The 16,133-nt window shown below is 34.2% G+C and overlaps 1 protein-coding gene across 1 annotated transcript in view; it reads left to right on the top strand.

The window, feature by feature from the left end:
* The window catches only part of MDGA2 (MAM domain containing glycosylphosphatidylinositol anchor 2), an 844,384-nt gene that overhangs the window by 553,328 nt on the left and 274,923 nt on the right, over window positions 1-16,133 (top strand). Inside the window, exon 6 of the mRNA XM_059373141.1 lies at window positions 4,614-4,883. Coding sequence (XP_059229124.1) covers window positions 4,614-4,883 — 270 coding nt within the window. The remainder of the gene's footprint in view (window positions 1-4,613; window positions 4,884-16,133) is intronic.

The raw sequence follows: 16,133 nt of genomic DNA, 5'->3' as shown, positions 1-16,133 counted from the left end.
CTGCTTCTCCCTCTCCCACTCCCCCTGCTTGTGTTCCCTCTCTGACTCTCTCTGTCAATAAATAAATTAAAAATTATTTTATGAGACTGAGGGTTGCTGGGGGGGAGGGGGTTTGGGAGAAGGGGGTGGGATTATGGACATTGGGGAGGGTATGTGCTTTGGTGAGTGCTGTGAAGTGTGTAAACCTGGTGATTCACAGACCTGTACCCCTGGGGATAAAAATATATGTTTATAAAAAATAAAAAATTATATTAAAAAAAATAAATAAAATAAAATAAGAAAAAAGAAAACAAGTTGCATTTCTAATTTTTCCATTTTATCTTGTTCAATGATTAGAATCAAATGTAAATAACATTTGTTCCGTTTTGTAATGTTTCGTTTTATAATGAATATCTTTTGGCAAATTTCTATACTCATTTTGCTCATGTGGCATAAGCATCTTGATCAGGGATCATAAATGCACATGACTTCAAAGAATAGGCAGGTGATATAAATATATAAAATCACTTAAGACAATGGAGTCATGGGAAAAGGGCTGATTCTCTTCCTTCTAGGATGTGAGCTTCTGAATGCAGGGATTCTTTGACTGTTTTTTTTTTCCACCAGTACATCTCAAGCGCCTATCACAGTGACTAAATACATAGTAGGTGGTCAATAAATACTTATTGAATGAAAGAATGTGTTGAAATTTGTTTTGCTAGGGAAATAAGCAACACACCTAAAAACATTCCTTCTTAACAGCAGCAGCAGCAACAACAAAAATGATAAAACAAAAAATGTTGTGCCAACCCAGTTTGGCATTATCAACTAAGTCTCTTCTAGGAGACGTTTCTGTAAATTTCCATGAAGGAGCATACTTACTCTGTGTTCTCAATCATTTCCAGAAATATCCAGTGTGTGAATATTAACATAATGAAAAATGCATTTTGGTTTCGATATCTGTAGCAAAGCCTCTCTCCTGAATTAGAGATTATTTATGAATACTGTTTCAAATGTTGCCATATCCTGGAGCATTGTTTAAACAGAATTCCTCAAAATGATGTCATTCCTGGACTTCATGAGAATCAATCAATATATCAACAATGATCATATTTGAATGGTATCCCAACTAAATGTATAGATTATTTTCAGTCTTCATATCGACTTCTAAAATATGCTCATTTTTATTATGTGACGTGTTCACTGCAACCTGTATTTCAATGAAATGTGTATTGAAAATGGATTTCAGTGAAATTTGTGAAAAGATGGTGGTTTCTGCATCTCAGTGACGTGAGTAGCTCTTTTGAGAGAAACTTTTTTCTATTCCTTGAGTCTATAAGCATAGCTTAAGTTATGTCTCACCACATAGAAGCTTGACTTGGTTTGTCTGTCATCTTTTATATTTTTTAGTTTAAAAATTGTGGGGCCATAGAACAGATGTGGGAAGTTAATCATGTGTATTTTTACCCCCTTCCTTCAACTCATACTGTGTTTTTATTCATTTCAGTTTGTGCCTATCTCCTGATGGATAATGTTGCCTCCATTAACCACCCATTCATTCCTTATTCTTTCTTTCTTCTTATCGCATTATTTTCACATAAACAGCTATTGATCGTAGATACATGGAAGGATATCCTAGCAGACATTAGGAAATCCCTGTTTTCTCCTCTTAGCATGTTGTAGAGTTACTGCGGTTTCTTTTGACAGGTTCCACATTCAGTATTCTTTTAAGGACTTTCTCTCCATTCAGTGTTACTCTTGTCCCCTTTTCAACATTCGTGTTTAATTTCTTTATCACCTAACAAAGAATTTAGAATAGTAATCTCTCTCTCGTACATGTTGTTGTGAAGAATGTATGGGTGTCTAGATCTTGCAGTATGTTTTAGGACACTGTGTTTTTCTCATACTAAGAAGGAAACTGATGACCTCTGTGGTCTTACATGTTTATACTGATACAGTGATAGAATAATCTGACCAACACATGTTATAAGCATTTACTGAACACTCAGCTACCTATATGATTTAATGCAATGAGATTTCTCATTCTCATTTCCTATACACCTATGTAAGTGCTAAAGAGGAAGCTTATAATGCATACTCAGGATGGTTGGACAGTTTAAGGACACTGAGAAAAAATAACATTCATTTGCAAGGTAGATGATGAAATAGATATAGCAATTTTTGCTCATGAGCTTTGAAAAGCCCTATGAGAATGTTGAATTAGAACAAGTTGGGGGATGGGCAGAGGGAGGGAGAGAATCTCAAGCGGTCTCCATATGCAGCACAGAGCCCAATGTAGGACTCGATTTCATGACCCTGATATCATAAACTGAACGAAAATAGAGTCAGGCACTTAAGTGACTAAGCCACCCAGGTGCCCCTGGGGTATTTTTAATATCAGCGATAATCAGAAAAATGAATGCCATCTTCAATAAAAAAGGTTGGACAATATTCTTTTTTCAGTTCCATTTTCGAAAAGAGGATTTTTAAAAAATATATCCGTGAATATAGTTCTGCATAGTACATTAGAGGTAGAACAATGGTTTTGTTATGTATGTGTTATTGTTTGAGCTTTGGAATTTTCTTGAGCTTTTTCCTTTAAATATTTTCTGTCTAATAGAAAAACAATTCTTCTTGTACAAGCCAATTTCAGGGACAAATATTTCATGAGTTTATATCACCATTGTATGTTTCTATAGTCCAAACATATGCTCTTTTTTTTTTATTTTTTTTTTTTTATATATTTGACAGAGAGAGATCACAAGTAGGCAGAGAGGCAGGCAGAGAGAGAGAGAGAGAGGAGGAAGCAGGCTCCCCGCTGAGCAGAGAGCCCGATACGGGACTCGATCCCAGGACCCTGAGATCATGACCTGAGCCGAAGGCAGCGGCTTAACCCACTGAGCCACCCAGGCACCCCCAAACATATGCTCTTAATGGTGCCTAAGCCTTGGGACTTTTAAGTTTACTGAAACATGGTGTAAAACAAATGAGCTTGGTTAACATGATATAAAATTTGGAATCTTTAGAATTATATTTTAACTAAATCCATTTGTAAGAGTTTATAGTATAAATAAGGTTCAGTTAGGCTATAGGGAGATCTTTTACTTTTTTGTGGCAATATATCAATAAATATAATATCTGTTTTAAAAATATTTAAATAGTAATATCTCTTGTCAGCTTAACAACCTTAACTCTTCAGAGAATGCTCTTTTCTACTAAATGAGTGCCTTTTCCATATTCTTTTCACTGTGTACATTTTCTAATTTTAGTCATAAATCTTTATAATTTAAAGTCAACACCTCACGAGGGCTATTAAGATACTTTGAAAACTTCCATATTACTTAAAATCATGTTAGAAGGACCAACATGCAAAAATTATATTTAAAAATGTCATCCAGACAAACCGTGCCTGTTCCACAGTACCATGATAATAACAGGGGATTGTTTTCTTGCTCTCCTTTTTTGTTTTGTTTTGTTTTGTTTTGTTTTAAAAAGGAAGATGAATATCAGGCCACACAAGAATTTACCTTTTATTCTGAGAAAAACACTCTCCAAGTCTAAGCTGAAGTTAATAGAAAAAAAAAAATCACATAGTACAATTGAACATGTTAAGCGTTTCTAATATGGATTGATTTCATACAATACAGTTTTGACTTTGGCATAAAATATATCTGAATATGTGAGATTAAATACCAGCATACAGCATCCTCCTGTTTTTCTTTAGGGATTCATTGTTGGAGACCAGCACTGCAATGTAAGCAGAAAAATGCTGTCTGTGAACATACATATTTTTTGTGTTGTTTCTATTTTGAGTGTTTGATGAAAAGTCTAACACAGCATTTTTTTGAATGGATATTTTATCTTTGTATGTTTTAACCTGAAAGATTGCAAATGACTATTCTTACTGGGGAGATTATTATAAACTAAACATTCGAGTGGTTAGGAGGCACAGTTTGGTGACTATGTTTGAGCTCTCATTTGTTTGTTTTAAAGCAGTGGTGATGAGAACTCACTGTCTAGATCTTTTGTGAATGGAGAGGTGAGAGATGAAGTATGGAGACTGCATTGGAATTAGATAGTTTTTTTATGCCTTTCAAGATCAAAAACTAGGCCCATAGCTTAATAAAAGACTAGAATGATCTATGCCTTTATCTCTTACTTCATTGTGTTCAGGTACAGAAGTATATCATTTCACCTCAGAATGATCCCAAAATTAAATAATTGACAATACCTACCATGAAAATACAAGGACTAAACAGCTTCAATACTTATACCTGGAAGGAAAGAAGCAAATGGTGATTGTCAGCATTCAAAGGGAAAGGGATTTTTGTTTAAAAACTTTAATCCTCCTCGTCATCCTGATTTCGGAACAATAATCTCAGAATACACAAATTATAATTCCTCTCTATATGTGTAATATTCTTAATACACTTCTATAGGTTTTTACCATGTAATTAATATAGTAACCATTTTATCTGGCTTAAACTTCATTAATACAATAAGATTTTGGCAAAGGAAAAGAGTATGTCTTTTTAATTGTTTGAATAAATATAAAGCATGCTGTGGAATTCCAGTTGTAACAGATCTAAATAGTGCATTTTTTGTTTGTTTGTTTGTTTGTTTATGTCTTTTAGCATCTCCGTCAATTAAACTCTTGGTGGATGACCCTATAGTTGTAAATCCTGGAGAGGCCATAACATTAGTATGTGTTACAACAGGAGGAGAACCTGCACCCACTCTCACCTGGGTCAGGTCCTTTGGGACTCTGCCTGAAAAGACTGTTTTGAATGGAGGAACATTGACCATACCCGCCATCACCTCAGAAGATGCTGGTACTTACAGCTGCATCGCCAATAATAATGTGGGAAACCCTGCAAAAAAGTCCACCAACATCATTGTGAGAGGTGAGTTGGCCTAGAGAGTGTTACCACATTGATTTCTGGATCAACCAGGCTACTGCAAAACAGATAATGTTTGATATAAAAACATTTCCTCAAATATTGCATGTATGTTTAAAATACATAGGAAATTGTTTATAATTGATGAATGATATCTAATGGATACTAAAATTTCTCAATCTTAATAACCATAATTTATATTTGCATTGGATAGTTTTTGTAACATATTCTTAATGATATTATGAAACTATTCCATTAAATAGTTTTTATATGTTCTTAGTAAAAAAAAAAAATCATGAAAATGCAAATGTGGCATAGAGCATTAAACTTTATTATTCAGATTGTGTATTAGTTTAGGAATTTAGCAAATGTATCAGTTAGATGTTTAATAAACATTTATTGAATCCCTATTAGAAGCAGAGCTCTAAATTGTGGGATTATATAGAAATCTATAAACCATTACTTTGTACTCAAGGATTATACTATCAGTGAAAATAAAATACCTTGATTAATAGCCCTATGATACAGTGTTTGAGAGGCATAAACAAAAGCTATAGACATATAAAAAATTACAGTATCTTCTAGCTGAGGTTTTAGGAAATATCTAATGACATTTACATCAGGTTCTTTAGACTGAGTAGAGTTTTAACAGACTGAGATTAGGAAAAGACATGGAAAAGTCAGAGCTCATGAAAAACAAAGTGTATTTGAGGAATTTACATAAATGTGGTCGCTAAATCAACGGTAGAATTGATGTTTTAGTGTGGCTGCTGCAAGTTGTAAAAGAGATGCTATCCCTCCAGTTTGGACGATGTAAGTTAGGGTGTAAGGAGACTGTGTTTCTGCATGTCTCACTTCACCTGGCATGGTCCTGGGTTAGGATGGAGGATGGACACCAAGGGCTCTAAATTTAAAATAGATATCCATATGCCCAAGAGGACTCTTCTCACAGCAAATAAAAGTTTCTCATGATGGATGATTATAATGGAAGCAAAACATAATTGATTATATTGAGATTAACTTTTGTGATTATGTGAACATGAATTATGGTGCTTTTGTTACCTGTTACTCTCCAAATTTTTAGAAATATGTTACTTAACCAAAAGCATGCTCTATTCAAAATATTGCAGGGTGTTAGATACAAATCTAGACACTAGAAAATGGGCTACCTGCTACAAAATCATGGGCCATACAATATTTAGTAATTGCAGGGTGTGCCATTATTTTATATATCACTACAAAGTAAAACATAACATCACTTAAGCTACCACAGTGTTTTCTTATGAAATAGAATGTTGCTGAAAGAAGTCTTTCAGATCTGTTTATACTTGGGTTTTCTTTTAAACCATATACCACTCATTAGTAAATGTAAAAAGGAAAATAAATTATTAAATTATTATTAAATTATTATTAATAATAATTATTAATAAATAATTATTAAATAATTAAATACTTATTAAATTATTCTTAAAATTTCACACTGAGAACCAACGCAACTGTTTTAATCCCAGTCTTTGATGACTATGGTTTTCTACCCAATGTCTTTCTCATTAAGAATGTTTATAATTCATAATTATAGAGAAATATTATCTCTGATTTTATTCCAAGCCAGATCACCACAGCTGTGCTCTTCTAATAGTAGTCATAGAAGGGTATTGACCATAAGGTACATTGTGATTTTAGAGATATTTGAATGTGAACATAAATAAGGATTTTAAAACTAATGGAATGTGATCTTTATTTCAGTTGATTTTATAGATTTCTACTGGACAACCACCATAGTCTAACAACTCAGCAAATCTGTAAGGGATACATTGGGGTAACTACAAAGATCGGTGACTAAACCCCTACCCTCAAAGGAGTTTACAATTCTGTAAGGAAGATAAGAATACAAAGGGATAATATATAGTAATAAATAAAAAGACAGGGTCCCTGAATGGAAGTATCTTAACCTTCCTAACTTCCATACCAATATCAGTGAAATGGGACTGCTCTAAGCCTTGTCTCAGTGAGTTACCAGATTCTGTTCTTCTGCCACCTCAGTTTTCAAGAAAAAAGAACAGAACCGTACAAATCACCCATGTTTATTATTTCTGCTTTTAATTTGTTTACCTCTAAACACACGCTTTCTCAAATAGCCATGAAATAATTCTACCAAATCTTGCTACAAAAATTGAGATTAAAGTATTGCCAAACTATTTTTAAGACTCATGGATGGAATGGAGAACCTTTCATTCCATTATTTTATAGTGAATAGGAATTCACTAGAGAAAAGTGATGCTTTAAATGTCGTTAGACCAGAAGATTATCTGCAATTGCATTGAATTCCTATACAAACTGCAGAATATCTAGCATAAAATATCTTGTGTTGCTCAGGCGCCCTCCATATGGGACTAACAAGCCACAGCCCATACATGCTCAGGAAGCGATCTGTTCTCTCCCATTCTGTCTAGCAATTTTCATTGTGTTCTTACAAAGGACAGTTTCCAACTTTGACAGGAATAACCTAAAAAAAAAAAAATCATATAACTGAAAAATGTATTTCCCCAATTTATAATTTATCTTTATGCCTTTAATTTAGCTGAAGCGTACATTTGCATCACCGTATTATATTACCAGTGAGACCTCTCAGCAGTGGCATTCACATCATTCATAAAATCGAGTTTGTATAAAATGTTACTGAATATAGAAATAGCCTTGGTTAACGGGTCCTAGATTGCATGTGGGGAGAGAAACTGCTGCTATAATGTGAGGCATCTGATTTCTACCACAGAGGCCAAGGAATTCAGTTAAAGAAAATGGTTCTCTTTTTATTATATCAAAGAAATTATTTTCAAGTCTTCTGAATTTGTAGACCTCTATAGCGTCTCAGATTAGTGGTGTTATGGATATAGTAAAAATAGAACCCTAGGTTTATCCCCCCCCCCATTCTTATCTGTAATTAAATCGAAATCCATAGACCAGGTTTTCTCTCCAGGGATATTTTGTGCATAGAATTCCCATTACAATTTGAGAATATTCATGGACGAAAAAATCAGAACATAGGGGGCAGACAGGAATAAAACTCTAGACAAACATTTCTGAATTTGTCATTTGATATTTTTAAATAGGAAACACTTTAAGTAATGTAGACAATACTTCATGTAGAAAGCAAGCTCAAAACTGAAGAGCACTCTTGTATGTTTTAATATTTTGTTAGGCATTTAGAAATAGAGCTGCAATGCCTTGTCTTAGGATTCTTCAAGAAATTTTAGTGATTGAGCCATATTTCTCCCAAGTCAGGAGAAAAGTAGCATGGCCTGGACTCTGCTTTCCAAACTCCTGTTCAGTATGTCATTTCCACATTTCTCATCTGTCATGAATTGAACCACTGTGCTGAACAAGCATGGTTCATAACGTGATCAAGACATTATTGTATTTTAGTTTCCTGTGGTCTCTTTAAATTTTATTCAGTGGTTTAATCTTCCCTGTTTCAGGAAGAAAAGTCAGGCATAGCCCATGACATTTATGCTCAGTATTAGAAATAGAGAGTCTTACAGTACATTCAAATCACAAGCATAGATTTAGTTCAATGTTTTTGGATGCGTGATCCAACATAGTAGTAAAACTCCACACCTGATTTAATGTAAAGTTTCTCTCCTGCCCAGCTTGGGTCCACACTGGGCTAGAGACCTGCAGTGGGAAAGCAGAGTTGGTGGTATGGTTGGCTTCTTTCTCTTGGTCTGTGGATCCTCCACTGTCCTGCCCACCCTCTCCACCCATGATCTGATCGCCAGGTTCTGACAGCCATAGCTTAGGGTGGAGTAGAGAGATCTTCTCTATATAAAACATTTTTCTTTTTTATGTGGCATCTTATTGGACTCTTGGGAGATTCCTCGATCTAGATGAGTGTACATCCATGTATATCAAGGATTGAGACCTAGTGATGGCATCTCCCGAGAGTCCCTTTAAGTGCCACGTTCTCTGAGTACAAGCTGTCATGCAGTGTCCTTTCCCCTTTCTGCTGAAGGCTTCTCTCTTTCCTCCAAGCAGCCAACTAAACAGAGCCTACAACAAGCCTCTCCTTCCTTGTGACTCTAATCTGTTTAGTGGAAATGCTTACTGGGAAACTGTGTGAGAGTACACAAATTCCAGTGTGGTCACCTCTGTCCTGTTGCCAAACAGGTTTTGGCTTCCCCAGGTAGATCAGGTACATTTTCAAAGAAAATATTTCAGAGCTCCAGCTGGTCCTACAGAAAGCTCCCCAGCAGGACTGAGATGAAATAGACAGGCTCCCCTCCTGCCATCTTGATCCATGTTGGGTCTGTCTTCAAACTGTACTCTGAATCTGGTTATGCGTTGCTAAGTTCACTGTCACCACCTTTGTGTAAACTATTAGTATATCTCCTGTAGTTGATTGAAATAGTCTTTTCCTTCATCTTTCTGTTCTGGCTCCATTTTTAGAAGACCCTCTTTTATCCACTTATGAGATGAGGTAGACTAGGCTGCTAACAGAACCATACATATAATTATGTGAAATAAGAACACTTTAGATTTTTCTCATGAAAAAGTTCAGATGTTTCCTAGTTGATAATGCTGCTGATGGTGTTGTGTGTGTGATTGGTGTGTGTATGTGTGTGTGTGTGTGAGATCAGTGTGTGTGTGATCAGTGTGTGTGTGAGTATGGAGAGTCTTTTCCATGCACTCATTCTGACACCTAGGTTGATGGTGTCTCAGCCATCTTCCGTCTGTGGGTTCTAAGGTTTCCCTGTCAGCTGGAAGTGGGAAGGAGCTTAAATGAGCACACATAGGAGATCTTTTATGGGTCAGACAAGTGTTAGTTTTACTCACATCCTAATGGTCATCATTGGCACACAGTCACACCCAATGACATGAAAGTTGGGAAACATATTCTTACTGTGTGCTCAAGAATAAGAGGGTATGGATTTTTGTCAACAGGTAGCCATCTCAGTTACATTCATATAGGAGCCATTTCAATCACTTTGAAAATCAGATTGAAATGATCTCATCCTCCTGATGAAAACTCTTCCCCATGGCTTCCATATCACCTAAAATGGAAGTCAAATTTCTCCTTATCATTGCATGTCCCTCTATTCTTTATCTACTATACTTTAGACACATTATTCTATATCTATAAAATAGCTGCTTAGAGCTATTTACACATATTTCTTTATTTATTGTCTGAATCTTGCATGGGGACTGTGGGGATGAAGAATTTATCCATTGTCATTCAGTGATTACTTAGAACATTACTCAACATATAGTAGATGCTCAATAAATACATGTTGAGTAAATGGATCTCTTTAACAACTTTAGTGGCTTATAATAAGCATTCCTTCCAGACATCTATCTCTCTCTGATATCCTAGTTATGTACTAAATGATATTAAGCTAAATTAAGAAACTTTATATACATATTAAATCATACTAAACTTCTGTGTGATATAACAATATGAAAGGTCATATTGTTCTGATTATTTACTGGTGTTTAATAAACCACCCCCAAACAGTAACTCAAAACTGAAGCTGTCAATTGTTTCGCTCACAAATCTGGGGGTTCAGAGTCTTAGCTAAAAAATTCAGGTTTTCATATGATTGTACTCAGGAAGCAGGTAGGGCTGGAATCATCTTCAAGGCTTTTCATTTAGGTATCTGTTGCTAAACTAAAAAGTTTAAACAGCTAAATTCTTTAGGTTAGTCTCTGTCTCTGTCATTGACTCTCAATAGTCTCTTTACATTGTTTCTCCAAACGGCAGGCTCACAAGTAGCCAGACTTCTACTGGATCTCAGGGCAAAGACCCAAAGAACTGTGTGGATTCTTTTAACCTGGGCTCTGAGGTCATGCAATGTCATATCTGCATTCTATTCAAGGTGACTGACTGAGTCACCCATGTGCCCGGTCTACTCTTATTATTATGTTTACATAAAGATGTACAAACAGCTTAGTTATATGTGTTTATTTTATTAAAGCTTATATTGTCCTCCTTGGTAGATGAAGTCAAATTTACTCCACTTAAAAAGAGATGCACCAACTGGTAGTAGTGCTTTAAAGTCCATACTTGCTAATATCCAGAAAATAAGCCCCTTATTCAACTAACATTATTTTAAAAATTATTTAATCAGTTTTTTTGAAGGCATTTTATGTATTTTGGGTTTTTGTTTGTTTGTTTAGATTTTGGTTTTTGGTTTAATTTGGTATATCCTATAGTTGTAAAATAGGGCTAAAACAATGATATTAATTTGAAATCTCCTAATTCACTCTTCTTTATCCTATTGTTTTTGGGGTTTTCTTAATTAAATTTTTAATTTAAATTCAATTTAGTTAACATATATTGTATTATTTCTCTCAGGGGTAGAATTTAATGATTCATTAGTTGCATATAACACCCAGTGCCCATTACATCCAGTGCCCTCCTTAATGTCCATCACTCAATTACCCCATCCCCCATCCCCCATCCCCCTCCTCTGCAGCAACTTTGTTTATTTCCTATAGTTAAGAGTGGTAAAGGCTGTCCTATTTCCCAGAGGGGATCAAAGGGAGGTGTGTCAAATAATCTACAGACATGTTTTTTAAAAGGCATCACAATATGTGTTGTACTCCACAAACCATGTTCTTCACGTCAAATCCCATGTTGCCTCAAGCTCACTTATGACTCTTATTTTGTTCCCATTTTCTCCTTAATTTCATCAGCCCCTATCTTGAACCCCTAGCCTCTACTAAGTGGCACTGTAAACTGTTTTTTTAATTTTAGAAATAGTTCAGACCATTTTTTTTTGTTGGCTATTATCTCGGATTTCTAATATGGAAGGAGAAAAAATGTTGTCAATATTGAAATAAATTTAACCTTTATGGAGGAAGTCAATATGTATTCAGTGAGGCATGAATTTACACTTCTCTAACTTTCCAGTAATATACTGTAACCTCCAGGAACATCATAACCCCCTGTACTGAAAAGTATTGATTTAACTAACTCTCGTGTATCCACATGAAATGACTGAATTCTCTCTAAAAATCTGAATTGTGGTATCAAATGTATTTGTTCAGAACTCACTTACTGGAAATACATCAAATATTAGCACTCCTAACATTACTAAAGGATCTTTAGGCTTATTACCCAAAAAAATATAATTCTAAAATTCTAAGAGAAAAAAATATAAACAGTTGAATATATTAGTTCCACTTAGGTAATAGTAATAGTTAATACTGATGGGACATTTACTATGTACGAAACTACCAGGCACACTGTGTACATTAACTTTTCAATCATTCCAAAATATTTATGAGGTAAAAAATATTATGATTCCCATTTTAAAGAAAAGTAAAACTAATGAAGGACTAGTTAAGTAACTTTCCCCAGACAAGCCTTGTCTAAGCAGCAAAGCTGAGAATCAAAACCCAGACAATATGGTTCCAGGGCCACTGGCTTAACCAGGGTACTATAGTGCCTTACAAAATTTAGTCAAGTTTTAAAAAATATGCAATCTACTCCCTAGTTCCCAAACTTAGCTGACTAATGTCCTTTATTATTTCCTGTGATTTTTGCCTTGCCAGAGACTTACTAGGGATTCTTTCTTAAATATATAATCATTTTAACTGGAGGAAATTCTGTCTTTGTTAGTCAGCACTTTCTCCTGTGGTAATGGTGGGCATACTTCCAAGTTCTAACCAAGAAAGTATTTATAGTTTATGATTTTCTAAATGATATTGCATTGTGAAGGACTTAGCATGACTCCTTTACTTTCACTGGCTGTTTTACAAATTAATGTCTAAGAATTTTAAGAATTTCTATTACTTAGAAGAGACCAATTGAATCACAGAAGACAAAGATACAAAATAACTGCACGAATAAAGCATAAAATATAAACAAGGAATAGAACAAGTAACCTATACTTTAAAAAGTATGTTCATTGTTTTTGTCAAAAGATCTATCTCAAGCCATTGATCAGAAAGTTAGAATTAATTGACAATTTTCTAGAAATAATTGATTAAATTTAGCTTTCAGTATATTTTTAAAAGTATGTTATTTGTGGATTTTCAATAACAAGGTCATTGTACTTCTCAGGCATTTTAATCAAATTAAATTTCCATTTATCAACAGTTTTCTTCCATGATCTTTCATTAATAAAAACTATAACGATAAGACCTGAAATTATAAAAAACCATCTTTAACATTCTTCAAAAGCAAAGCTGTCGGCTGTGTGCAGGTGTCCCAATTATTCATGTAGATTAAATGCTCTATTTCTGTTTTCCCAATTTAATATTCTGTAGTAATTACCTCTCCCCAAAACACCAGAGAGAATTTTATTATATTATGTTTTATAGCTCTGAAATGGTTTCATTATTATTTAAAAAAAATTAATCTGGGCTATACAAAATATGAAAATTATCAAATTCAGTAATTCTCATCTGAATACAGATAGCTCAGTTTCTTTTCATAAATAGGATATATCTAACTTAAATTTGTTCATTGAAATAACGAGGAATTATCATAAAATATAATTTCAAGTAAAAGAAGTTTATCTAGATACCGCCCTCTCTTATTATTTTTAAAGATTTTATTTATTTATTTGAGAGAGAGGGAGCGTGCATGCACGTACATGAGTCTGGGGAAGGGCAGAGGGACAAGCTGACTCCGTGCTAAGTGCAGAGCCTGACTCAGGCTGGATCCCTAAGACCCTGAAGACATGACCTGAGCCAAGCTCAGATGATTTAACTGACCGAGTGACTCAGGTGCCCCACCTGCTCTTATTATTATTATGTTTACATAAAGATCTACAGACAGCTTAGTTATATATGTTTTATTTTATTAAAGCTTATATTGTCCTCCTTGGTAGATGAAGTCATATTTAACTCCACTCGAAAAGAGATCTGCCAACTGGTAGTGGTGCTGTAAAAGTCAATACTTGCTAATATCCAGAAAATAAGTGCCTTATTCAACTAACATTATTTTAAAAATTATTTAATCAGTTTCTTTGAAGGCATTTTATGTATTTTTTTTTGTTTTTTTTAGTTTTTTGTTTTGGGTTTTATTTTGTATACCCTATAGTTGTAAAATAGGGCTAAAACAATGATATTAATTTGAAATCTCCTAATTCAGTCTTCTTTATCCTATTGTTTTTGGGGTTTTCTTAATTAAATTTTTAATTTAAATTCAACTTAGTTAACATTTACTTTAGTATTTCTTTCAGGGGTTGAATTTAATGATTCATCGGTTGCATGTAACAACGAATGCCCATTACATCCAGTGCCCTCCTTAATGCCCGTCACCCAGTCACCCCCTCCTCCCTACCGCACTCCGCTCCAGCAACTGTTTTCTACAGTTAAAAGTCTCTTAGAGTTTGCCTCCCTCTCTGTTTTCATCTCATTTTATTTTTGCTTCCCTTCCCCTATGTTCATCTGTTTTGTTTCTTAAATTGCACATATGAGTGAAGTTGAGTTGTTAATGTTAGCTATTCTGACCAGTGTGAGGTGGTATCTCATTGTGGTTTTGATTTGCATTTCCATGATGATGAGTGATGGTCAGCATCTTTTCATGTGCCTGTTGGACATTTGTGTGTCTTCTTTGGAGAAGTGTCTGCTCATGTTGTCTGCCCATTTCTAGACTGGATTTTTTGATTTTTTGGGTGTTGAGTTTGATATGTTCCATATTGATTTTGGATACTAGCCCTTTATCTGATATGCTATTTGTGAATATCTTCTCCCACTCCATAGATTTTCTTTTAGTTTTGTTCATTGTTTCCTTTGCTGTGCAAAGGTTTTCTATCCTGATGAAATCCCAATAATTCACTTTTGTTTTGTCCTATTGTTATGACAGGTATTATTTCTCAAGTCTACTGATTCACCTCACTGAGTTCGTGTGGGTTAAATGGTCTGTAGGCAGTAAGATTTAAGGAAAGAGATCTGTGATATGGTTCTGGCTTCCCTTAAATTAGATATCAGATCATGAGTATGTAAACAGACCTCTGCTTACTTTTCTCTACAACCAAGAAATTGCAGTAAATTAACTCTAAGATACTTTTGCTCTAACCATCTATGGTTCAATTTTGCCAAAATGCACCTTAACCTATACCCATTTCTTGTCTTAATCATTCTTTATTTCTCTTTACAAACTTACCCACAGAAATGCATGAGTACCAATACATGGCTCTACAGATTTACACATATTAACATAAACATTAAAGAACCATTAAACTTTAAAACAAAATTCTATTTTCTATATATTTTTTTGGTTACTTACCACAGGATATTAAACCTAGATCAATGTGAACGATGCTTTTCAGAGGTATTTAGAAAATTTCTGCTCTAACCTGTATCTGTGTCAGTTGCTATGAAGGACAGGAAGAGGAACGAGTGTGGTCACTGAAACCACAGAGTCTTACATTTACAGGGAGAAAAGTATCAGGCATAAATCCTAAGAAAGACCATAACCACAATAGAAGCATGGGCATGAACTGTTGGAACCTCAGATGAAGAAACAGTTGATTCTGATTCGGGAGAAACAGGAAAATTCCACAGAAGAAGGTGACATATAAAGTGATCTTTGAAAAATGAGAATCTTTACATATTTAGAACGAGTGTCTCTTTTCTTTGCTGCCCAGAATGGTGATGTTAACTAGCTTTTTGAATTTACTCTTATTTTCTTATTCATGACATGTTAGAAACTGTTGATAAACTTTTAAAGAAAAATATATATTTAATTTCCCCCTTTTATAATAGAATATTTTCAGAAACTAATTTATACATCTTATTTTATGATTTTAAAATGATGCTTAAAAGTTAATTTTTTGCAGTCTTAACTTGCATGAGATTGTATATGCAATTTTTAATTGAATTGGTCAACCTGCCAAATTTTGTTTACTTTGTTTTTGTTTCCCTTTGAATTCTGTCTTAAATACTTCCAAAACCAGTGCTATCTTTAAATGCTTCAGCAAATTTCTAAATAGAATCAATCAAACCTAGTTCTTAAATTATTTCTCTCCAGACTCCATAAGAGATCTTCATTTTAGCTTTCAAAGAATCTTTTCTTCTTCTTCTTTTTTTACTCTTTTGCTTCAACAGATATACTTATCTGAAAATTGTGTGTGCCTGTAAATGAATCAACCCAGAAATTCAAGTTCCTCTTAACCAGAATTCATCTGTTAATTCAAGTGTTAATGACTAGTAAGTGAAAATTTATCCATGGAGAAGTCAATAAATGTATTCCCAAACTATTTAATTAATTTTCAGAATCACAAAATTGGGAAAATACTTTAAAAA

The sequence above is a fragment of the Mustela nigripes genome, chromosome 13 (genome assembly GCF_022355385.1).
Source record: "Mustela nigripes isolate SB6536 chromosome 13, MUSNIG.SB6536, whole genome shotgun sequence".
NCBI classification, from domain to species: domain Eukaryota; kingdom Metazoa; phylum Chordata; class Mammalia; order Carnivora; family Mustelidae; genus Mustela; species Mustela nigripes.
Note: the sequence above shows the minus strand (reverse complement) of the source record. Positions and strands in the feature narration are given on the sequence as shown.